Source organism: Schistocerca gregaria, chromosome 7 (assembly GCF_023897955.1).
Source record: "Schistocerca gregaria isolate iqSchGreg1 chromosome 7, iqSchGreg1.2, whole genome shotgun sequence".
Taxonomy (NCBI): Eukaryota; Metazoa; Arthropoda; class Insecta; order Orthoptera; family Acrididae; genus Schistocerca; species Schistocerca gregaria.
Window position 1 is genome coordinate 345,931,741 of NC_064926.1, and position 27,111 is coordinate 345,958,851.

The window sequence follows — 27,111 nt, forward strand, 5'->3', positions numbered from 1 at the left end:
TTCAGATTGTGGCTGAACACTTAAGTCACGACACAAAATGGGAAACGTTTTTAACAATATTAGACATGAAATTGTAAATATCATTATTTCAATTAAAATAATCTTTGAATTGAATGCTTTAACTGTCCATTCACGAAAACTAGGTGGAGTATTTCAAAACTTATGCTCACTAAATAGTTATGTACTTTACAACGCTACAAAGTCTGTTAACTTTTGTTAAGGCAAATAATTGCTTTTCAGTTCAGTAAAACAGGATACTTGGATTCATCGTTGTAGTACTCAACTGCTAATGTTAGATGAAGGTGGTGGCACCGTCGATCTGTTGAGCTATTCGAAAAGTATCTGTGGCTCTTCCTACGTGACGAGCTGTGAAAATTCTCTTCTTAGCGCCAGAATTTCAGAGCTAACCAAAGTATGCGAAGCGGAGCAGCGACACATACGAAAACTTCTGCTACAACTGCTCGATGTTTCCATTCGATACACTCCTCACCCACTCACATTGCCTTTATTTATTCACACTGTTACGTGTGCAAGTCCACGTTTCACCTGAACAAAGTGGATGCCCCGACCCTGTCCAGGTAAATGACTACGGATCAAACATTGTGGCTTAACACAAAGTTTACATGACACAAAATTATTATTGGAAACGTAACGTATGTTCCTTGCAGGAAGCTTAATCACACATTTCCTCTGGCGACAATTTCTACCAAATCACCTAAATAGTATGAGTTTTTCGGTTTCTTTGCTGACACTGAACTCTCGTTCTATGCAAAAGAAGTATTATTTTCACTGAGTTAATATTCCGTTCATTCTCAGTGCTGTAGTAAAAAGTGCTGTGTATTGTACGTACAATATTAATTGTGAGTACATTACTTCTTCTCTTAAGTCTATTTATTCAAGAGAAAAACACGGCAACTGCTATAGGTAACCAGATTTCCCAGAAACTTCGTTCAATGGAAGAGCAGCCAAAATAAGCGAACACTTTCAGCTTATCTGTAGCTACTCGATTGTTTCGGAGAAAATGACCGAAAAAGCTTTCAACGTAATTTAGATACATTTTAGCTCTCAGTAAGCTCAGCGTAATTTGTCGCTTAGTAGCTAACGATGTGCCCCTCCCTTTCTACGCCCCGTGTTCGAAACCAGATTATTATTTTTATTATTGTTTTTCATTTATTTGCCCATGCCCGTAGAAGATTACTAGACGAATGTTTCGCATCAAATAAGGTGATAGAACAGCGTTAAATTATTTGTAAAATTACAATTGGATTTGACAATAGGCGTCATACATTACAGGGTGAGCACAAAGTCGTGCCCTGATTATAAAAATTTATAACAGAATAACCATTTGACATAATAAGTTACATTTGATGCAGTTACATAGGTTATTGTCACTATTTTTTTGCAAGATCACTTACGTTAATAAACCTCAATGTGTGCTCCCTTGGTAGCTCGGAGAATGTCGAGGCGGTATTCCAGTTCCAGCCAGGTGTTTCGTAACATGTGTTCTGTCACAGTACCCACAGCCGTTTGTATCCTATCCTTCAGTTCGTCAACGTCAGCAACTGGTGTTCCAGCAAGATCATTAAACTAATTACAAAACAGTTACGTGTCAAGAAAAGCGCCAATCATAATACTATATGAATGGAGAACATCGGTGACAAAAGTCATGGGATAGCGATATGCGCATATGCAGATGGCGGTAGGATCGCGTACACAAGGTATAAAAGGACAGTGCGTTGACGGAGCTGTCATTTGTACTTAGGTGATTCGTGTGAAAACGTTTCCGACGTCATTATGACCTGACACCGGGAATTAACAGGCTCTGAACGCGGAACTGTAGTTGGAGCGAGAGGCATGGGACATTCACTTAGGAAACCGTTAGGAAATTCAGTTTTCCGAGATTTCACAGGGTCAAAATATACCGAGAATACGATATTTCAGGCATTACCTCTCATCAAGGACAACGCAGTGGCCGACGGCCTTGACTTAACGAGCGAGAGCAGCGGTGTTTGAGTGGAGTTGTAGCGCTAACAGTGGCGTTAATGGGCTATGGCAGCAGAAGACCTACACGAGTGTCTGCTAACAGCACGACATCGCCTGCAGCGCCCCTCCTGGGCTCGTGACCGTATCGGCTGCAGCTAGCTGACTAGAAAACCGTGGCCTGGTCATGTGTCGCGGTTTAAGTTGGTAAGAGCTGCGGTAGGGCTGTAGTGTGGCGCAGACCCCACGAAACCACGGACTCAAGTTGTCAGCAAAGCCATGTGCAGGCTATCGGTGACTCCATGTAGGTGTGGGCTGTGTTTACATAGAAAATTCTGGGTCCTCCGGTCCAACTGAACCCATCATTGACTGGAAATGATTACGTTCAGCTACTAGAGACAACTTGCAGCCATTTATGGACCTCATGGTTCCAAACAACGATGTAATTTTTATGGCTGGCGGTGCGCTATGTCTCAGCGAGCCACAATTGTCTGTGATTGGTTTGCACAACATTCTGGATAATTTGAGCGAATGATTGGCCACCCACATCGTCAGACATGACTGTCATCAAGCATTGGGTCAGTTCGTGCACGAAATCCTGCACCGACAACACTTTCGCAATTATCAACAGCTATAGAGGCAGCATGGCTCAGAATTTCTGCAGGGGACTTCCAACGACTTACTGAGTCCATGCCACGTCGATACGCTTCAGTAAGTGCGGTGAAAGGAGGTCCGACATGATATTGGGAAGTATCCCGTGACTTTTCTCACCAGAGTGTATGCTTCTCAAGTATGAAATATATGTTTGTGTTGTACTGATTTCAGCGGACTAAGCTGCAGTTATACACATATTTTGTAGCAATTTTTTCACAAATAAGTTGTCGTTATTGTCACTGAATGAGGGAGATTCGCCTGTTTTTGTTTCTTTCACGATCATTCATGTCTCTTGATCAATTATTGACGCCTCCAAACAAAAATATAGCAACTTCTACATTAATTAAGTAGAAAAATAATTTAAAAACCATTAATCTTCATCCTGTTAGAGGCGCTAGTGTTGTTGCAACTGTAAGACGATAACACAGCAGTGAGTGTCGTGATTGTGTGTGTTGGACTGTGATATTAGCATTACATAGTCAGATGCTTGTTTAGGATCCCAGTAATGAATGTATTGTGTTCTGGTGAAAATAGTTTATCCAGAGAATTTTTAGTCGGACTCCTTAAAACCGGTGGTTCATACAAACATAGTTATACAGAGAGTTGTAAATTTTATTCTGAACGTTAGTGCTTGGGATGGAAGCCATCTATTCCTCTGAGATAGAGTTGGGAAACCGCCACAATATGGCACAGGACACCATTAAGAAGTTTAATGATGACAAAGATTTTGTGGCTATCTCTGGAGTAGTGCATGAATAAACACCATGGGATGCGAAGACATACTGGACGAAATTAGTTGTTCGATAATAAATAAATAAATTACACAAGGCCAAAGGAAATAGTTTGGTTAGTTTTCTTTGTGCGCTGAGACGTCTTCCGTCTGCTGTTCTGCTCAGAGAGCCAGAGCGTTTTGCGGAAGCCGGCTGCTGATAACTTGGCCGAGCTGCTTCGCCCCCTCGGCGTTAGCTGCCTCGAAGCCAGGAATGTCGCGGCTGCAGCGCTCCAGCCAGCTCCGAGTCCTCGGAAACGCAGTGAAATCTACGCCGCTTTCCTGTCAAACAGAAAGAGAAGCGTGTGAGTCGTACAGTTGTAAAGTCGTTTCCGGAGCAGTTAAGTTAGCGCGTATGATTGGAAGCAATTGAAGGTTTACAGTTGGTGCTCTGGTCCTATTCCTCACTGTAAAGGTAAGGATCGCCATTAGCTGTTCTAGTAGCTTACAACACCCATTTTAAATCAGCTGTCGCAACAACTCATTGTATATGAAATTAAGTTTTATTATATATTTCAGGAAAAAATTGTGGCAATATTAAGTTCAGAGTTAACAACACAGCAAATTCACACATTAATTAAATGTATACATTTCTAGAAGCAATATTTCTGAGAATGGGTTAGTTTTATATATATATGAAATAATTATATACTGTGATATACTGATAATGCATTTCGAACATCAACTCATCGCATTTCCATTCTAAGGATCCTACCATTTGAATAGTTATGGGTGTAATTTATACTTCGATCCACCAGTGTCTGTAAGCGGAAGGTAGCATTGTGATATTGGTAGGTACATATCACCAGCAGCTCGAAGAACTTCATATGTCGCTTTTATAATTATATTTTAAGCACAATGCGGTTTAGCATTGCTGTCCACAACAATGCTGTAACGATAAGTTAAGTTTTAAATGTATACAGATGTATCAAAAAGGAAATATTCTGTAGAACATGAGGAAAATGTTTTTTTTGTTACATTATATCCTGTCAAGCACTGACAGAGAACTGAGATAATGATATAACTGTATCTTAAATAAAATAATAAAGAACACACAGCATTCAAAAGCTAATTTATTGTGACTTGTACCTGCATAACGAGCTAAGTTTCACAACAAAAACGTATACTGTGTATGGTTTACCATGGTAATTTTTGTTATGCACTATATTGGACTGTACTGTATCTTAAATCGCCTTACCGATGACTCCCTGCGGTCTTCTGAGCCCTTTCTCTTAACTGACTGAAACAGTGTCTTAAACTCAAATGTTTTTGTTGAAACTGCTCATCATTCTTGTCATTCATTTGATGCTATTAATTTCTTGTGCCCTAGCGCCGATGACGTCGTCCCTGCATACCTGTTAAACCATGATTTTGTATAATCTGCGCTACCCCCTCTCATATGTCACGTACTCTTTCCCACGCTACATTTAACATCTACCGTTCCATAGTTACTCCAGTATTAAGTCAACTTCTGTCGAGTCTCTTGCAGCGCTCAACAATGTGTCTATCTGTCCAAGTTTTCCAGATGTATTTTCTCATATACAGAACGAAAGGTTTAAAATTTTATTGCTTTCAACATTGAAGCCCAGTCAGCAATAGTGATAATCTAATATATACGAAACTATCAGCATTTACTGCGGTAATGAAACCAACCTCTACCCAGGTTTCAGCCCAAGTAATTGAGCCTTCTTCAGAAGATATACCTGATCCTATAAAATATCTATGAGGGCGTGGTATAGAAATAAAACTAAAACAGCCTGTTTTAGTTTTACCTCTAGACCACGCCCTCTTAGACATATTATAGAATCAGATATATCTTGGAGTGAAACCTAGACAAAGGTTGGTTTCATTACCACAATCGAGGTTGACAGTTTCTTATATATTTAAAATTTTATCTGACCACTTCTTTTTTAACAGCACTCAATAATACCAATTTCAAAAGATGCCTCTATGATATCGCTTATTCCTCCCTAAAACGAATGGCATGATTACAAAATAAAATATGTATTCCAGTAATACCAGTCGTATAACTGGGGCTTGGCCTAAAGTAAGTATAATTTTTTTCTATGTTTTCATAACTTAAACGGAAAATTGTATTTCATTTTGACTCTGCATTTAAAATTTACTTTTTTTGTTTTGTTTATGACCTGTTGATGGGTAACGCAATAATATTCGTTGATTCGTTCAGTGACAACTGTAACATCTCTATCAGCAAAAACTAGTATCTTCCATTATATCAATTAACTTCGTTTAACAGCTAGTTTGTGTACTTTGGACAATCTAGCAACACCATTAATGAGCTCTTATAACGTATTTACGTACTTTTGATCTTACGATGCTCACTTATATACACTTATAATATCTCAGGAGAAATGTAGAAAAAGTTTAATTCAGAATCGATCTTACAGGAATTTATTTGCACTTTATTCTTCTAAATATATCAAATTTTGTAATATTTTATCGCTACAAACAGAGTAGCAATTTGTTTAAATTCACCATAGGTTGCCTTACACATTTTATTGATTACAACACGTTTCCGAAAGTTAGTTGTATCATCAGGTGACACAAGTTTATTTACCTAATGTCGAGTATGACTTCAGGTCAGGGCTGGTAGTGACTGAGGCAAATCTGATGACACAACGGTACATGGTGGTCAACATGTGTTACCTCTCATTTTCCCATCAGTACACTGCTCCTCCACATGTGAACTGTCGGTGTAATGTTGAGGTACTCCTATGGCCAGTAGGATCCCCAGATCTTTCTCTGATAGGACATGTTTGACACCGCCTCGGATGTCAGTTGTGACCCAGTGTCAGTGTCAAGGTCCAGTTACAACAGTTGTGAGTGTAACATCCACGTGATAGATTTTTGGCTACAGTGCGACAAGAGGAAATTATGCCTCTAACAGTTATAAACATTATGTATTCTGCATATGAAAAAACAGTGAAAACTTATAAATATTAATTATTTATATAATATTCTATGATGTAATTACACATATCGATGAATATCATACAAAGACAATGATAATTGTAAATTCCTTTTATGATCTGCATTTGTCTTCCTTCGTTTTTACCTTTTGTTGGATGGCTTTTGCAAGTTGCGGACGCATATCAACCTAAGGTCTGTTAAGAAATTGTAAGTATTTGTTAATTATTACTTGAAAATAGAGTTCATTATTATTATAAATATGAGTGAATAATCATTTGTAACTTTAATTCCTCTCTCAGTAAGCAAGGAGTGCAGCCATTGATGATAGCGATTTGTATCGCGTTTTTGTCTGTGTTTTCCTTAGAAACAAATCAAATGTTTGCTTGATGAGTTGATAGCTAACTAGCCTCAGAAGATAAACCAGCTTTATGAAAGCCTTCCCAGCCAAAGCAGTGGATGCATACAGGCCACAGCGTTTACAGTCCTATAAGTAGTCTCATATTGTCAAGTTCTCTGTGAATTTTCAGCCAGTGTATTTTTAGACGGTTTTCGCTGCTCACTCTTGTTTTGGCAAGCCTGATAAAATTTAAGAATAACGAGATCCATAGCAGCGGAAACATGGCGATTTGTGGCACTTCTCTCGTGAAGGAGTGGATCTGGATGCAGAGGCGCTGTGTGAACTCACCAGAATGCTGGAAGCCGTGGCGGCGCAGGCGATGTTGGCGACGGTGGCGCCCTCTCCAGCCACCCAGCCCGTCGGCTGCAGCAATTTTTCAAGGAGTCCCAGGGCGTCGTATAGGGCTGTCTTCTTATCTGCATCTACTTCGTTTTTACCCAGGAACAGTAGTGGAAACTGTGAAGAAGACAATATCTTCGTCAATGTATAATGTGCGCAATGCAACACCGATACAAGTAAATACTAAGTAAATGTTTGTCGTGGCGTATTAATACAAGACATTTTCCTGAGATTTAGCTGTGTTGATACTATGATAAAGATTATCGAAGTCGATAGAGAGACAGTTTACCACAGATGTGTGTCTGCTCTCCACTCAAAGACAAAAGTTTCAGATACACGCAAAACAATAAGTACATATCCCACGATGTCATTAGATCGCCAGAAAGCCTGAAGAGTTACAACATGCACATATGTTTTGAATAATGAAAGGAACGAATACAGATTTATGTGGAATAAAATGGGTTCTGTTTTTGAAGGGGGCCATCATTTATAAAACGTATCTAATAGAACACAAATTAGCGGCATCAGTTTCATTTGTTTAATATCATACCTTTTCGTACACAAAATTTTACGGCACAGAGCAACAAGAGCTACAGTTGGTTAACTGCATCGAGATAGTATGGACATGATATGAGATCTGGTTTGATACAAGTTACTCAATGTGTACACCTTGATTTGAAGCGTTTATATGAGGATATCTACTAGGCTGCCAGGCTTGGCGCCAAACGTGTTGAAGTGCCGGACAAGTGTCAACAGTTTGAATTTATTGATAAAATGTTTGGACATGGAATGTACACTCCTGGAAATTGAAATAAGAACACCGTGAATTCATTGTCCCAGGAAGGGGAAACTTTATTGACACATTCCTGGGGTCAGATACATCACATGATCACACTGACAGAACCACAGGCACATAGACACAGGCAACAGAGCATGCACAATGTCGGCACTAGTACAGTGTATATCCACCTTTCGCAGCAATGCAGGCTGCTATTCTCCCATGGACACGATCGTAGAGATGCTGGATGTAGTCCTGTGGAACGGCTTGCCATGCCATTTCCACCTGGCGCCTCAATTAGACCAGCGTTCGTGCTGGACGTGCAGACCGCGTGAGACGACGCTTCATCCAGTCCCAAACATGCTCAATGAGGGACAGATCCGGAGATCTTTCTTTCCAGGGTACTTGACTTACACCTTCTAGAGCACGTTGGGTGGCACGGGATACATGCGGACGTGCATTGTCCTGTTGGAACAGCAAGTTCCCTTGCCGGTCTAGGAATGGTAGAACGATGGGTTCGATGACGGTTTGGATGTATCGTGCACTATTCAGTGTCCCCTCGACGATCACCAGAGGTGTATGGCCAGTGTAGGAGATCGCTCCCCACACCATGATGCCGGGTGTTGGCCCTGTGTGCCTCGGTCGTATGCAGTCCTGATTGTGGCGCTCACCTGCACGGCGCCAAACACGCATACGACCATCATTGGCACCAAGGCAGAAGCGACTCTCATCGCTGAAGACGACACGTCTCCATTCGTCCCTCCATTCACGCCTGTCGCGACACCACTGGAGGCGGGCTGCACGATGTTGGGGCGTGAGCGGAAGACGGCCTAACGGTGTGCGGGACCGTAGCCCAGCTTCATGGAGACGGTTGCGAATGGTCCTCGCCGATACCCCAGGAGCAACAGTGTCCCTAATTTGCTGGGAAGTGGCGGTGCGGTCCCCTACGGCACTGCGTAGGATCCTACGGTCTTGGCGTGCATCCGTGCGTCGCTGCGGTCCGGTCCAAGGTCGGCGGGCACGTGCACCTTCCGCCAACCACTGGCGACAACATCGATGTACTGTGGAGACCTCACGCCCCACGTGTTGAGCAATTCGGCGGTACGTCCACCCGGCCTCCCGCATGCCCACTATACGCCCTCGCTCAAAGTCCGTCAACTGCACATACGGTTCACGACCACGCTGTCGCGGCATGCTACCAGTGTTAAAGACTGCGATGGAGCTCCGTATGCCACGGCAAACTGGCTGACACTGACGGCGGCAGTGCACAAAAGCTGCGCAGCTAGCGCCATTCGACGGCAAACACCGCGGTTCCTGGTGTGTCCGCTGTGCCGTGCGTGTGATCATTGCTTGTACAGCCCTCTCGCAGTGTCCGGAGCAAGTATGGTGGGTCTGACACACCGGTGTCAATGTGTTCTTTTTTCCATTTCCAGGAGTGTATTAAGATACGGCCACAGCAGCGATTGTCACTGAGTACAAGAGTAATGTATGTGACATTGCTACTAAATTCTGAAAATTTTCTGTTACTATTTTGAAAAGGGAATCTAATCATGCAAGCTTCAAGAAACATTTGTTCCACACACGCTAGGTGGGCAAACAACTTCTTCTGGGGCAAAGAAGAAGATACTTAATACGTCTTGCTTGGTTGCAACTAATAATCGTCTTTCAGCGCTCTTTTACTTGAGTTTCCAACTAGCAACATGCTACCAACATACTTCTCAGAGTCCTAAAAGCTTACGGAGTAATGTATAACCATATAAGGGAAACGGAAATGAACATCTGGTGTAGAATTAGTCTAATCTTATCCTCACGATCCCTACAGGAACGATACGTGTGGAGTTGTAGTACATTCCTAGCATCATCATGTAAAGCCGGTTCTGGAAATGAGTTTGTCTTCATGCCTATGGTGGTTCAGTTTATTCAGCAACTCCGTAGCGCTCTAACGTGGGTGAAAATACTGTGACCATTCGTGCTGCACTTTTTTGTATACGTTCAATATCCCCTATTGGTTCCATTTGGTACGTGTCCCACATACGTAAGCAATATTCTAGGATGGGTAACATGAGTGATTTGTAAGCAATCTCCTTTGTACACTGATTGCACTTTCCTAGTTTTCTGCCTCCTACTTTACATACGACTGAGGCTATATGATCGTTCCATTTGACATCACCACAAATTGGTACCTCCAAATATTTGCATGAGTTGACCGAATTCAGCTGCAGCTTGTTTCAGTTGTAGGATACTACGTTTATTCGTTCTGTGAAGCGCGCAGTTGCATGTTTCTGAACACTTAAAGCGAGTTGCCAATCTTAGTACAGCTGTGGAAACTTATCAATGTCTGACTGAATACTTGTGCAGCTCTTCTCACGTTACACTTCATTGTAGAAAACTTCATCATCTGCGAGAAGACTGAGGTTACTATTAATATCGTCCGCAAGGTCAATGTAGAACTTGGACAGCAAAAGACCCAATATACTTCCCTGGAGCACACACGAAGTTACTTCTGCTCTGCATCTCTGATAACATGCTTCGTCCTCCCTACCAAAAATGCTCACTCCAGTCTGAAATTCCGCTTTATATCTCTTACGACGGTGCTTTCGATAAGTAAGCGTAGGTGCGGTACAGAGTCAAATGATTTTCGGACGTCAATAAGTACTGCGTCTACCAGACTGCCTCGGTCCCTGGGTTTCAGCTTGACGTGTAAATAGAGGGTTGGTTGCTGAGGCATGTGGGCTCCTATTGAACTTATTTCCAGACGGTTGTCGCTATCTTTGACAGAGCCACGCCGGGGTGGAGTAGAGGGCGCGGAGAGTGGAAGAGGGTGCATTCGGGCAGTGATCAGACAGGCCAGAGGCTGTCATGGAGTGATGGTTCAGCCAGGCACCAGGATCTCAGGACCAGCACCGAATGCAAGCGCGGCGAGCCGAGACCACTTCTTGTGGAGTGAATATGGGAGTGGGTTTGAGGCGCCTTGCCACTCGGGATAGTATACCAGCTCACCTGCACGGTTCTGGGATGTACTGTGTGGCCCTCGTCAGTGGAACGCCTTGCTCTGGATTTCATGCACTTTGATGTTAACTGTCTGTACCGGGAATGTGCACGTATCAATCGACATGGCTACTTTTCAGGACTAAAACTGATCTCGTGTTATGAAGTGCTGCAGTTTTTATGTTGCTTCCCAGCATGTGACTCATTTGTAAACTGATTACAGAACTGTATAACCGGCTCTCTTGCATTATAGGAAACATTACAAATTTAAATGGTAATTGATTCCGCTGGTGTGCGTATTATGTCGCAAATTGTCAGTTACGGGGAATGTAACGCAGTGCATACGCATGACAACCTTTGTGTATCTGGTATTTTGTAAGTAACTTTTCAACGTGAGTTGACACCAAGCTGTTGACCGGACTTTCTTAACGTCTGTGTTCCGGTTGCATTGTGATTAATGAGAGTAGTTAAAATATATTCTCTTAGAGCATTTTGGAGAGCAAAGCTGTTCTATTCTTCGGTTATCGTAATCTTGAGAATTATGTGACTTCCCAATATTGGCCAAATTGGTTAGAACACCTTTACAGTGTAGAAAAGTTTGTGTTGTAAAGCTTCTGTGCAGACTGAATCAGATTTTGGAATCATTACAGCGCATAATGCTGTAGGTTTAATACCTGTTCCGTGAAACAGTTTATTCACAAACAGCAGTTGGCGAAGGGCTGTTATATGGCATTTTCCGTTTAATTGAAGTTAACGAAATCAGTATAAATTTTACTGCATAGCTGGTAGCTACCGTTCTGAATTTCTTTTAGTTATTAAATCTCAAGAAGACACTCGTTTATAAGTTAACCATTTTAAATTGCATAACCATATTTGAATTTTCTTAAAGACACTGAATTTAAATAATAATTCAAGGTTTAAATTACACTGGAGGAGAAAATCGCAACACCAAAAAATAATTAATGTCGAACATGTCACTAGGTAACATATTTATGTAATTAACACTGCAAGATTACAGGTTAATGTAAGTACGAGATGAGCCATTGCAAATGTGAAATGCTGGTGCATTAATAACCGATGTAGCCGACAGAATGTTGAATACATTGCGTTGTACAGGTGCAGGACTTCAGTTTGTAGGATGGAGTTCCGCGTCTTTTGCACTTGGTCAGTCAATGTAGGGACGGTACCAACAAACGCTGAATTTGTAGTTCGATTACGTCCAATACGTGGTCGAATGGACGGATCTGGTGATCGAGTAAGCCACGACAAAATGTCGACACGCTGTAGAGCATGTTGGGTTACAACAGTGGTATGTGAACGAACGTTATTCTGTTGGAAAATGTCTCCTGGAATGCTCTCCATGAATGGCAGCACAACAGATCGAATCTCCAGATTGAGGTACAGTTTTGTAGTCGGAGTGCGTGGAATAATCGCGAGAATGCTCCTGCGACATTGCACTCCAGACCAAAACTCAAAGCTTATGTCCAGTTTGTCTGGCACATAGGTTGTGCAGGTCGTCAGTTGGCCTTCTTCTAACCAACACACGGCCATCAATGGCGCCGAGGCAAAATCAGCTTTCATCAGAAAACACAACAGATCTCCATCCTGCCCTCCAGTGAGCTCTCGCTTAACACCACTGTTGTCGTAAATAATGTTGGTTTGGGGTCAGTGGAGTGCACGCTACAGGGCGCTTGCTGTCGAAGTAAACGATTTCTAACAGTCCGTTGTGTCACTGTGGTGCCAACTGTTGCTCAAAGTGCTGCTGCAGGTGCAATACGATGCGACACAGCCATACGCCGAACACAATGGTCTTCCCTCTCGATGAGGGGGAACCTGGTCTTCTTGTGACCACACGTTGTCGTGACGACCGCTGCTATCAGTCATGCACAGTGGCTACACCCCTGCCATGTCTCTCTCTGCAGTGTCGCAGAAGGAACATCTCGTTTCTTGTAGCCGTATAACACGACATAGTTCAAACTCAGTGAGGTGTTGACAATGTGTTGACAATAGCGTCTCAGTCGACTTTAAGGCATTCTAGACTAACACCAACTCACCACGTCCTGTCTCAAAGGCAACTAACGCTCACAACCGTTTCAGTGTGTATTTAAAGCAGACCTAATTTGCTTCCTCGTAGTGGCGCTAGTAGCGGCACTTTGTGTGACTGCTTCGAAATCTGAATAGACGTCATCTTTGAGCTGTAGAAACACACCCACCAACTTTCGTTTATGTCGCAAAACTCCTTCCTGTTGTTGCGATTTTTTACGTGATTGTATTTGTGGCCATTAATGCCAATCCAAGCCCAGTATCCCAAATATTTTAATATTTACACGCCATTTCTACTTTGCCATGGTTTAAGATTTTAAAATGTTTTAGCTTTCTGCTTCCAAAAATTTTTGTTGGTGTATTGTTTACGTTTGAAACGTTAGTTGTCGCAATGATCTCAATGTAACTGTCCTTCTACCCACGCCAGTGAGTCCTGCTGTGTGATCTATTATGACCACTGAATCCACCAGGATGCGACTGCCTGCGATGACGCCTATTTAAAGATACCTGTTCTATATTTGATATTGTATTCTTTTGGACAAGTTTACAATCAAGGAAACTGGTAATTTGTGTTAAGTTCCTATGGGAACAAACTGCTCAGGTCATCAATCCCAAGACTTACACACTACTTAATCTAACTTGAGCCAAGGATAACACACACACACACACACACACACACACACACACTCACACGCACTCATGCCCGATGTAGGACGTGAACCTCCGACGGGAGGAGCCGAGCGAACCGTGGCAAGGCGTACCACTTCGGTTGGGTTTCACGTGACCGAGATTTTTGTAATCCTTGCTAATTCTTATGGTGGAGATCATTATATTCGAGCACACTTCCACGACAAAACCAAACATTCAATGTCATGTTTTCTCCTATTTTTCAGAATCAACAACCTGAAGCTCTCCCAGTGGAAAAGAGCACCACCTGTTTGACGAAAGAGTTGGTACCGTATGTTCTGGATTAATCTGAAACAAAAAGAGTCATTCAGTGCTCTGGTTCGTCATACTCGGCGGTTTTTACAGATTTCAAAAGAGAGGTGAATGAGCATAGAGGAAAGGAATCAGCGCCACTATTCGATTACGCCATTACCCTTCTGACTGAAAGTAGGAAAAAATAGTATATGTTCAGGATACTCAACAGTCTAGTCAAGGACGAACAAATTAAATACGTACTAATGAAGAATGGTGTAAACCACAATAGCAACATGTTACCGGTCAAACTGAAGGAGACATTCGCTGGTGTCAAAAGTCAGGCTAGAATTGCACAAAATGTTCCTCAAATTCTAGGTTTGGAACGAAACAATGTTTTTGATAACAAAAAACAGCAGCACAGCTGTAGGACAAGGAACTTGTAACATTCAAAATGTTGCGCTATAGGGAGATGTAAAAATTAAGTGCACAGATTAACTACGGAACAAAGAAGGGATACAAACTATCCGTTGGATCTTTGCCTGTGGTGTCATACTTTAAATTTTAAACATTGCTTGAGTGAACAACATACAATGTCTCAACTCAGTGTAACGTGTTTTCACTATATGCTACATGTAGACAAATCTAAAATATTTGACACGCACTAATCGTCCTTAGTATATGTAAATATCTTTGAGATAGCAGTTTATTTATTTTATTTATCTCTTGTTCCGGTGATCCATGTTGTGACACTATCACAGGATATGGAACATGTCAATTTTACATGCTTTTGGCCAGAGTTTATGGTAATACATAAAACAAAACAAAAACAGTAAACAGTAACTTAGGTCCCACTACAAAAAAATACATTTTAGATATAGATAGAGATTACACAACAAAAAACAGTAAACAGTTCCTTAAGTCCCACTACAAAAATACATTTTAGAGAGAGTTAAAGATTACAAAATAATAAGTGTTACAGAGAAATAAATATTGCAAAATATATGTTTACAATTAAAATATTCGGTATTACAAATACAAATTTGGGCATACATTCGCAATTTACAATACAAGAGATGTTAAACACTGTAGTTCAGGAACTCTTCTAATGTATAAAATGATCCCTGCAATAGGAACTGCCTTAAGGTTTTTTTAAACAAGAGAGCATCACCTACTAAACACTTAATCCATGAAGGGAGGGCATTACAAACCTTACAGCCACTGAAATGGACTCCTTTCTGCACCATACTTAGATTTAGCTGTTCATAGTGGATATCATGTTTCCTTCTAGTATTGTGACTGTGGTATGCACTATTCAGCTTAAAGATGGATTTTTCTTTTCTTATGAAGCACATCAACGAGAATATATATTGTGCAGTGGATGTAAGTATTTCAAGCTTCTTAAAAAGATTGCTGCATGTGGCTCTAGGATGGACTCCATACATGATCCTTATGGCTCTTTTTTGTACATATAGTACTTGTTTAGCCAGTGGCTGATTTCCCCAAAATATAATTCCAAATGCCATAATTGCATGAAAATAGCCACAATACTCTGACTTCATTGTTTCCATATTTCTACAAGAAGAAACAATGCACAATGTGTATGTTACTGAACTTAGTCTTTTGGACAGATCCACGATGTGGTGTGACCAATTCAGTTTGCTGTCAATATGCAAGCCTAGGTATTTTGAGGAATCTACCCTGGTTATTGTCTGCTCACCTACCTTTACAAATATTTCCTCATCTTTGGATGTTTTGTGGAACTGAATGTAGTTTGTTTTACAGTAATTTAAAATAAGACCATTAATGTTGAACCAGTTCATCGTTTCATTTAAAACCATATTTGCCGTTACCTCAAGTTTATCTACTGAATTAGTGTAGTGTAGTGTAGTGTCATCCGCGAAAATGGTGAATCTACAATGTCCCGTAGAGAGAGGAAGATCATTTATAAATATAACAAAAATAAGGGGGCCCAGAACTGAGCCCTGCGGCACTCCACATGTGATGGTACCCCATTCTGAAGATACTCAGACACCATCTTGACTATCTATTACAACTTTTTGTTTCCTGTTTGACAGATACGAGTCGAGCCATTTCCCTACTGGACTACGTATACCGAGATGTGCAGCTTTTTGTAAAAGAATATGGTGATTTACACAGTCAAATGATTTTGTTAGGTCACAAAATATGCCAATCACTTTCAGTTTTTTGTTGATAGATTTCAAGAGTTTGCCAGTAAATGCAAATATTGCATCTTCTGTTGACAAACCTTTCTGAAATCCAAACTGACTTTTGCTGAAACTATTGTGTTCACTGAGATGCTTAACTGTTCTAGGATGCATTAGCTTCTCTTAAACCTTTGAAAAGCTTGTCAGTAGTGATATCGGCCTATAGTTAGCAGTATCCGTCTTATCCCCCTTCTTATACAGTGGTTATACAACTGCATACTTAAACCTCTCAAGAACTATTCCTTGCTTAAGCGACGCATCAAAAATGTGGTAAAGGACTTTACTTACATGGCTGGAGCAGTATTTTAATAATTTGTTAGAAATGTTGTTAATTCCAGCAGAGTTTTTACTATTCAGGGGTTTAATAACTCTTTCTATTTCTTGAACAGTGACTGTTTTTACCTTCATGTGTTGTACTGAACCAGGTACTCTATCTTTCAAAAGATTGATGGCTTGCTTCATGGACCCTTGTAAACCTATTTTTTCTGTTACTGTTAAAAAATTGTTGTTGAATGTGTCTGCAACTGTTTTTGGATCGCTAACAAGATTAGCCTCACTTTTGATATGGATATTTTCACTACAAACTGCATTTTTCCCCGTTTCCTTCTTTACAAATTTCCAGATAGTTTTTACTTTATTGCTCGAGTTGTCAATTTCTGCCTTCAAGCACATGTTCTTTGCTGCTTGAATTGTCTTATTCTGAACTTTATTGTAGATTTTATAGTGTGTAATCCTACTGTTATCATATGAACTCCTGGCTGCAGCATATAGTTCTCTTCTTGTTTTACAAGAGATTTTGATGCATCTAGTAATCCAAGGCTTGTTTCCAGATTTGAACAAGTTTTCTCTCACTGATTTTTTAGGAAACGCTTCTTCAAAAAGGCTTGTAACTTCTTTGATAAATATATTAAATTATGAATTAACATCAACTGCAGCATATACAGGAGACCAGTCCACAAGCTGTAATTGCTCATTAAAGGTTTCAGTGGTGTGTCTGTTTATAATCCTAAATGTTTTCCAAATGAAATTTTCTTTTCTTTGTACATTCATTTGGTTTAGGGTGAGGAATTGCCCTTCATGACCAGAGAGACCATTTATAATATTTTTCATGGTTAAATTATTGCAAATACCCTTATCTACAAATACATTATGTATTAAAGTGCTAGAGCTGGCAGTTACTCTAGTTGGAGTGTCCACCAATGGTACTAAATTGTAACAGTACATTAAATGTTCAAAATCTGTCTTGTTTCTATTTTCTGGTAAAAGGTCCACATTGAAGTCACCCATAACAATGATAGATTTAGTTTTCCTACTTAGGTGGGCCAGAAGTGATTCAGTCTGTCTTAGAAATACATTTAGATTTCCAGCAGGTGCCCTGTAAACAGCCAGAACAATAACAGTTGCGCTGTCTGCTGTTAACTCAATGCCACACACCTCAAAATGTTGTTCATCACAGTATTTGCTTAAATCTAGGGGTTTATACACTATATTATTTTTTATAAATATTGTAACACCAACTTTTTCCATCACAGATCTACAGTAAAGAGTAGCTAAACTAAAGTTCTCAATCTGTATCATGTGGATCCCACTCATAACGTGATGTTATTAGAAACACAGTATATCAGGCTCACTTTCACAATCGTCTTTTAAATTTATTAACAACTGGTCTATTTTATTCTTGAGGCTACATATATTTTGGTGGAATAAAGACAAATTTAGATTTTTTTCTCATATTGAACACACGAGAGAGATGCGTGACGCAACTTTGAGTCCTCATCTCTCGTGTTACTCACCATAAAAAACGCTGAGTTTGTTTTCTGTTGCGTGTAGGACGGGCAATAGTTACCGCTGAATATGTTGTTTTAGCAGTTGGTTCCGCCACTGACGATTCTGCTGCTTTTGAGGATGCTTCTTTTTCTTTTGCTGAGACTGATCCCATACCGGCACATGGAATTTTTCTGTTCGCTCTCACTCTGTTCGCAATGATTTAATTTATCATTTTACATACAAAGTTTTTTCCTTCATAATTTAGATGCATTCCGTGTTTGGTATACTGGCTTCTGTCCAATTTACCTATATCAAGGACGCTACATTTTCCAAACAAAGAACACATCTGCTTTATTTTAATGTTAGTTTTACGAATTTATTTATTTACACACGAGTGATACATTAGATCATATCTGTGTGGTAATGTTGCAACTATCGTATTTTTTTGATTACTGCGTTCCAGGAATTTCTTTAATTCAGTGAGACAGTTATTTGCTTCGTTTTTCGCAACATCATTTGCACCCGCTATACACACGACATAGTCATTTTTTCCCGACATTTTGTCTTGTAAATCAACACCAATAATGGTTTTTGCTGTTGATTCTGGCTTCACAAAACCTGTTGCGTCGTATTTCGTGTTTTCTTTGAATAGTCTCGTCATTTTTCTGCCGTGACTGTCCGTTAAAAATAATACATTACTTTCGTCTTTGCACTGTTGTACGTTTTGATTAATAGTGTCTTTCTCATTACTACGTGCAACAGATGTCCCATTATTATGTACAATAGATGGCATGCTCAATTTCGCACCTTCATTGTTTGCGTTAATGCTGAACTTAGAGCCTGTATCACAATTATGATTACAAAGTTTGTTCAAAAGTTCATGTTCCCTTACCGATGTTAGGCCTAAATCCGCCTCTTCACTCACGGAAAGAACTTGAAATTTGTTTTTAACCGCCAACTGTTTGGTTTTTTTACTCGCTGGTGATGCTTTCGTTTTCACACCTCTGTTTTTATATGGTATATTTGTCCACTCGTTAGATTTTTTTTTTTTTCTTTTTTTTTTTTTTTTTTTTTTTTTTTGCGGAAGAGAAATGGCCATTTGTTTGACTAATGACTCAATTTTTCCTTTTCGAAGTTCTGACATCTGATGACATCTCACTACCCAATACACTGATGATTTGCTGAAGGCTAGAAATACACTCATTTAACTTAATAATTTCGTCCTTACAATTCACACACACTGTACTTTTACCGATATTATTTTCGTTTTTCACAGGAACACTACTCACTTGCACACACAACATCTCCGCCATCTTGGTACAGTTCATATAAGCTACACAAGAGGATAACATGGAACAATTTTTCAGAAGAAAACTGAAATATGTATGGATGATTACAAAACTATAAAACAATGTCCAGTCAAACTAGAGGATATAAAATGTGGACTGGCTAGAGAAAGAAAATCAATTCTGGAAAAGAGCATATGTTAATATTGAATATAAATGTAAATGTCAATAAGTCCTTTCTGAAGATGTGCCTGGAGGGTAGCTTTGTACTAAAGTGAAACATTGACAAAAAACAGTTCACAAAAGAAGAGTGTAAAAGTTTTGCAGTGAAACGCTACAGAAGAATTGTAACGATTAGATGGTTAGATATGATAACTGATTAGGACATACTGAAGCGAGTTGGGGAAAACAGAAATCTGTATCACAGATTTACTAAAAGAATGGATGGATTGATACGAAACATCCTGTGGCATCACCCTAATTCAGTAGTTAACCTTTCCTCCAAACCTCTCTCCCAATCCGAAACCTCTGTCCCTTCCAAAGGCCTCACCTTCAGCCCCACTCCCAGGTTCAACCAAACAGCCCTCGCCAAAGATTTACTGTCCTACAGTCGTACTCTCTGCTGGAAATATCACTCTGCCACGAAGAAAAATGATCCTAATCCACTCCTAATGATCCAGCTCCCCAAGACACTATCCAAATTGAACCCTGCCTGGAACAGTTCCGTCCTCCGTCAAAGCGGGACCCAGCTCCACTTCCTCAAAATCACCCTCTCCAAACCTTCCAGGAATTTCTGACTTCCAGCCTTGCCTCTCAATCCTTCTTAAGAAACCTTAATCCTACTCCCAACATCACCACTGCTGAAGCCCAAGCTATCTATGACCTGAAGGCTGACCGATCCATCGTCGTTCTTCTGGCGGACAAGGGTTCCACGACCGTGATACTTGATCGTTGGGAGTATGTGGCTGAGGGACTGCGTCAGCTTTCAGACAACACCACATACAAAGTTTGCCACGGTAATCCCATGCCTGATGTCCAAGAGGAGCTTTAAGGAATCCTCAGAACCTTAGGCCCCCTACAAAACCTTTCACCTGACTCCATCAATTTTCTGACCCCACCGACACCTCACAACCCTACCTTCTACCTTCTTCCTAAAATTCACAAACTCAATCATCCCGGCTGCCCCATTGTTGCTGGTTACCAAGCCCCCACAGAACGTATCTCTGCCTACCTTCAACCCATTACATGCAGTCTCCCATCCTTCATCAAAGACACCAACCACTTTCTCGAATGCCTGGAATCCTTACCCAATCTGTTACCCCAGGAAACCATCCTTGTAATCATTGATGCCACTTTCTTATACACAAATATTCCACACGTCCAGGGCCTCGCTGCGATGGAGCACTTCCTTTCACGCCGATCACCTGCCACCCTACCTAGAACCTCTTTCCTCATTACCTTAGCCAGCTTCATCCTGACCCACAACTTCTTCACTTTTGAAGGCCAGACATAACAACAATTAAAGGGAATAGCCATGGGTACCAGGATGGCCCCCTCGTACGTTAAACCTATTCATGGGTCGCTTAGAGGAAGCGTACTTGGTTACCAGGCCTGCCAACCCAAAGTTTGGTACAGACTTATTGATGACATCTTCATGATCTGGACTCACAGTGAAGAAGAACTCCAGAATTTCCTCTCCAACCTCAACTCCTTTGGTTCCATCTGATTCACCTGGTCCTTCTCCAAATCCCATTCCCTTTTTCCTTGACGTTGACCTCCATCTGTCCAATGGACAGCTTCACTCGTCTGTCCACATCAAACCCACCAACAACCAACAATACCTCCATTATGACAGCTGCCACCCATTCCACATCAAACAGTCCCTTCCCTACAGCTTAGGTCTTCATGGCAAGCGAATCTGCTCCAGTCAGGAATCCCTGAACCATTACACCAACAACCTGAAAACAGCTTTCGCATCCCGCAACTACCCTCTCGACCTGGTACAGAAGCAAATAACCAGAGCCACTTCCTCATCCCCTCAAACCCAGAACCTCCCACAGAAGAACCACAAAAGTGCACCACTTGTGACAGGATACGTTCTGGGACTGGATCAGACTCTGAATGTGGCTCTCCAGCAGGGATACGACTTCCTCAAATCCTGCCCTGAAATGAGATCCATCCTTCATGAAATCCTCCCCACTCCACCAAGAGTGTCTTTCCACCATCCATCTAACCTTCGTAACCCCTTAATTCATCCCTATGAAATCCCCAAACCACCTTCCCTACCCTCTGGCTCCTACCCTTATAACTGCCCCCGGTGTAAAACCTGCCCCATGAACCCTCCCACCACCACCTACTCCAGTCCTGTAACCCGGAAGGTGTACACGATCAAAGGCAGAGCCACGTGTGGAAGCACCCACGTGATTTACCAACTGACCTGCCTACACTGTGAAGCTTTCTGTGTGGGAATGACCAGCAACAAACTGTCCATTCGCAGGAATGGACACAGCCAGACAGTGTTTGTTGGTAATGAGGATCAACCTGTGGCTAAACATGCCTTGGTGCACGGCCAGCACATCTTGGCACAGTGTTACACCATCCAGGTTATCTGGATACTTCCCACTAACACCAACCTGTTAGAAATCCATGGATGGGAAAAGACTAGCAACTTGCTTCTTATCTTCAAAAAAATGAAATTCTTCACTTCACAAAGTGAAAAAAAAAACATGGTATCCCATGACTATATAATAAATGAGACAGTGTTGGAATTCACTAACTCATACAAAAAACTGGGTATAACTCTTTGCAGGGGCATGAAACAAAACGATCACATAGGTTCAGTGAGGGGTAAAGCAGGTGGTTGGTTTGTTCGCAGAATACTGGAGAAGTGCAAGCCAGCTACAAAGGAGATAGCTTACAAATCAGCCGTGCTGCTGGTTCTGGAATAATGCTCAAGTGCGTGGGGGCCATACCAGCTAGGCGTAACGGGATATTGAACGTATACAGATATGGGCAGCATGAATGGTCACAGGTTTTTTTAATCCATAGGAGAGTGTCACAGAGATACTGAAGGAACTGAACTGAAAGACTCTACAAGATATACATAAATTACCCTGAAAATGTCCATTAACAAAGTTTCAAGAACTGGCTTTAAATTATTACTGTAGGAATATACTACAAATCCCCTACATATTGTTCACATAAGGATTGTGAACATAAAGAGTACAATAATTCCTGCACACACAGAGGCATTCAAACAACCATTCTTCCTACACTCCATACATGAATGGAATAATTGGTACAATGGGATGTATATCCTGTGTCATGCATCTCACGGTGGTTTGGAGAGTATAGACGTAGATATAGATGCATAGGTAACTTCAGTTGTTCTGCCGAGAAGTGTGTAATGATTCTTGCTGTTCATATTATATATTTATGACTTTGCAGAAAATACTAATTGTAACCTCAGAATATACTATGACTATAATATCCGTAAGTCACAGTTGCAATCAGCGAATGAATACAATCATCTGCGTGTAACAAACTGTATGTATATGAACTAGAAGGGTCATTTAGTTTCAGTAATACGTAAAGTAAGGAGCAAATCCGTTCATTGGGGAATACTATGGAAATGCAATCAGTCTACAAAGGAGATTGCTTATAAAAGTCTTGTGCAACTCATCGTACTATGTTGCTCAAGTATGAGTGACCCATATCAAATAGGACTAATTGTGGATACTGAAGCCATGCAAAGAAGGAAAGCACAAACAGTCACAGGTTTGTTTGACCCACAGGAGAATGTTACAGAGATGCTGAGAAAACTAACTAGCAGGTGCTTGGAGACAGATGCACACTATCCCGTAAAAATCTGCTTAGAAAATTTGAAGAAGCAACTTTGAAGAATCTAGGAATATATTATAATCCCCAAAATACTGTTTCCACTGAGACCACAAAGACAAGATTACAGTGTGCACCAAGATTTTCAAGCAATGATTCTTGCACACTCCTAATGTGATTGTAACAGCAAGATGCTTTAATAATTAATGCAATGAACAGTACCATCCACTATGCACTTCACTGGGGTTTACTGAGCACAGATGTAGAAACATGGAAACTTCAAGGAATGAAAATAATAAAAATATGTATAAAACTAAAAGGAAGATTTTAATGATGAGCAGTTATAATTCTTTTTATAAATATGGTACAAATAAACTGGTCTGTAATGAGTGCTGTAACATGTTACAAATCAACGTGACAGATATATTACATAACAGCCAACTGAAACACCAGGATGGATGAAGAGTGCTACAAAACAAAGCATTTTGAATGTGTCAAATTGATGTGCGGCTGTTCAGCAAACAGAAATGGACACAAAAATTTCTGATGTTTTGTTCTGCCTAAAAGAAGCACAGGAAGATAAAATCAGCTATCCAAGAAAATGATATGTGCACCAGTTTTTGACCATCACAATAAAGAAACATCAATTGATAGCAGATTTGTGGATGGTATGACTATTGAAAACATAATAGGTTGGCATTTAGTGATAGTGTAGAAATTCACAAAAACCAGAAATTTAGATTACACAGATATTTGTGGACTCATGGAGGAAAATGATTTTCAGGATCATCAGTACTTTCCTTTATTTAAAGATAATTTTTCCAGTTTAATTGTCCCATAGTTTTTGCCACACACAGATGAAATTGAACAAAAATTACCACTGTTTTCCAAAAATATAAAGAAATATTCTGATTTCACAGTGGGAGAATTACATATAGATGGTGGTAAGGAGTTTAGTAACAATGATATGAGTTGTTTTACTGGCTAAATTATACATAAAATTTCAATTATTGAAAAACATACTTCCCAGTAAAATAGAGTTGCTGAGTTTGAACTCAGGATCCTGTGTGAAATGATACATTCTTGTCTCTGCTCTGCTGTACATCTACTTAAAGCATTGTGGGATGAAGCAATTTTGGCTACAGCCTGTACCTTGAATCAAATTGGCCCCTTGACAATTAAGGCAAGTCTCCATTTCAAACACTTTTCAAGAAGGGAGGTTAGTTCAATAATTTTGTACGATTCGGAAAAAAGCATTATGCTTGGATCCCAACATGAAAACAGAAGAAATTTGGTGCTTAATCTACTGAAAAATATGTGGTTGGTTAAGCAGATTGTGAGTACCATGTTTACTTTCCTGAAAAATTATGTGTCTCATATGCAGAGATTTGTAGCGTCCAACAATTACTAAAGCCACTGAATCACGTTAAAACGGCTGTCTGAACATCAGGTATTGAGAAAGATGATGAGGTTTCAGGAATCTGACATGAAACAGTTAAATTTGAAGAGATTAGTTAACAAGATCGTTTCAACAAAGATTTATCTAATCACTGTGATAGCCATCAGTTGCATGTCAGTGAAGTACAGGTTCGTAGCAACTTAGAAGTAAGTTACAGTAAAGATGCAGACCATCAGCGAAGGATGATGCTCCTTCATGAACCAGTAAGGAATTATACAGAAGGAAGCAAATGAGAATTATCTTAAATAAGTAAGGTGAGTGCAAACTGGCTTTACAATGTAAAATTAAATGCAAGTGGTAAAGTGGTTTGATAAAGTCAAAAGGGTATTTATAGCGATTTGGAATAGGTTATACTGACATATTTAGTCCTGCAGCAAGATCTGAGACACAACTGGGACATGAAACAATTTTATGAAAGAACTGCATTTCTAAATGGTATTTTTGAAGAAGGAATTTTAATGCATCAATCAGTATGCTACGACAGTAAAAAGGTACCTGTAAGCCAAGTGTTGAAAACTATGGTTTGAAGCAAGCATCAAAATGCTGATATACATGTGCAGTTAAATTTCACAGTGGATTTCATATCTGGGAGATCTGTATCGATCTTTACATATTTCACAATGAAAATACAATACCATTACTGCTTTTTCCTGTTGATGATGGACTGATTATTGAGCAAAGTCGTATGTGTAGGCAGATGTGCTCAACACAACAATGTAGGTCAGTATGGAGAGTATATGGCTTTAGCAGGTACAGCACCACAACAGGTGCACTATCGCACATATAAATACTGGCTGTCCATCCAAGCACATCACCACAGCATTACTCAAATCTGCAAGTCATTGAGTAGTCAACAATCATTGCGTCAACCCCAGCTGAAATCCAGACACCACATGATGAGCTGCGGGTCAAAATGAGGCCCTTCCTGCCTCTAGGCCACTGGGATCACATAGCCAGATGTCACTTGCCTCAGCTGAACAACTACGGCTGCCTTACTAGCAGCGAAACAAAATCAGTTAGCCTCATCAGAACATGACACAATCCTGCTGCAGAATGTCTACTACGCAAGGTTTCTCTGTGCTTGGGACACGCCAAGTGCCATCTCTACAACAATTCTTCTCCACTGTGACCTCAACCTGAACATATCATGGAACATGGATGCTTTGGATCAATGTCACACTCGCCACACGATGAAAGTGTACAACTGCAGCTGGAATAAAATTGTTGAAATGATAAAGAATTTGTATGCATGTCACCTGTCCTTCTATGGCCACTTTACACATCTGAGAGACTCCTGTAGTGTTCATCTACCCATTGTTTCCCCAACACTCAGGTGGAGGGAGCTGGATGCCATCCTGGAGAACACGTCTCCACCCATTGGTAGTGGACATTTGATGCTGATCTGCTACAATGAGCTCTGCTAATCAAGAGAGTAAATATATTGAACAGCAGTTGGCTAATTGCTTCCACATCACTCTAGACGATCTTGATTACTAGCTAGGTTTATATATCACGAACTTAGAAAACTGGATTCAAATAAATCAGTCTGCATTTAAGATGAGGAATTTACAGAAATGCGGCATGATGGATCAAAATCATTATCTTCAGCAACAGAAACAAGATGTTTAGTAGGTAAGTCACTAGCTTTCAATAAAGCTGAACTCTATTTCGGCATAGTTGAAAATCTGATGAACTTAATACAGCCCACAACATTACATTTAACGTATGTAGTTAATCTATCTTTGATAGTTCAAGTTGCAAAAACACAGGTGCATCATGAACTGCTGGAACGAATACTTACGTATACTAAAATGACAAAATTATGAAAAGCAAAGATTGCTATTCACCATATAGCACAGATATTAAGTAGAGATACATAGAGCAAAAAGACTATCAAACAAGTAAGCTTTTGGTCTAAAAGGCCTTAAGCCGAATTAGACAACACACACACACACATGACCACAGTCTCTGACTGCTCGTGTCAGACTGTGAGCAGCAGTGCATGATGAGAGAAGCAATCTGGGTGGTAGTGGTAAGGAGGGGGCTGGGGTGAGGAAGGGGAGAGGTAGCAGGGCAGGAGTGGAGGATAGTAAAGTGCTGCTTATGGGAGCATACATGGACAAGGTAGAGAAAGGGAAGGGCGGCTAGGTGAAGTCAGGAGGTTAGACATAGGGTAGGGTTAACGAGAGAAGTAAAAAGATTGTGATTGCATTGGTGGTACCACATGGTATCCCACTTGTCACTCTTGATGCCACATCTGTTTACACCAATATTCCTAATGCCCTTTGCCTTGCCACTACTGAACTCTACATTTCGCAATGCCCAATGGATTTCACGTCTACAACCTACTTTCTAGTCACAATGACCAACTATATCCACACCCACAATTACTTCCCCATCGAAGGCATTGCCAGCAAATAAATACAGGGTATGGCAATGGGCATCCGCATGGCACCATGCTATGTCAACATACTCATGGGCCACAAGGAGGAATCCTTTCCAACCACTTAGAATATAAAAAACTTTACCTGGTTCACATTCATTTATGATATGCATCGTGTTGTGAGGGTGCTGTGCCCTATCCACATTCCTCTGGAACCTCAACACCTCCTCTCGCACTCACTTCATCTGGTCCTCCTTAACCCAACAAGGCACCTTCCTTGATACTGACTTCCACTCAAAGAAGGCTATCTCTGTACCTCCATCCATCTCAACTCTTCCAACCACCAGAAATACC

At 40.6% G+C, this 27,111-nt stretch overlaps 1 protein-coding gene across 1 annotated transcript; it reads right to left on the reverse strand.

Moving 5' to 3' along the window:
- Nucleotides 1–3,526: 3,526 nt before the first annotated feature.
- LOC126282395 (glutathione S-transferase D7-like) lies at nt 3,527–19,105 on the reverse strand. Its single transcript, XM_049982053.1, has 3 exons — nt 19,082–19,105; nt 7,020–7,187; nt 3,527–3,685 (listed from the first exon to the last, which is right to left on the reverse strand). Exons 1-3 carry the CDS (start codon nt 19,103–19,105, stop codon nt 3,527–3,529), a joined length of 351 nt encoding a protein of 116 aa, XP_049838010.1.
- Nucleotides 19,106–27,111: the final 8,006 nt, after the last annotated feature.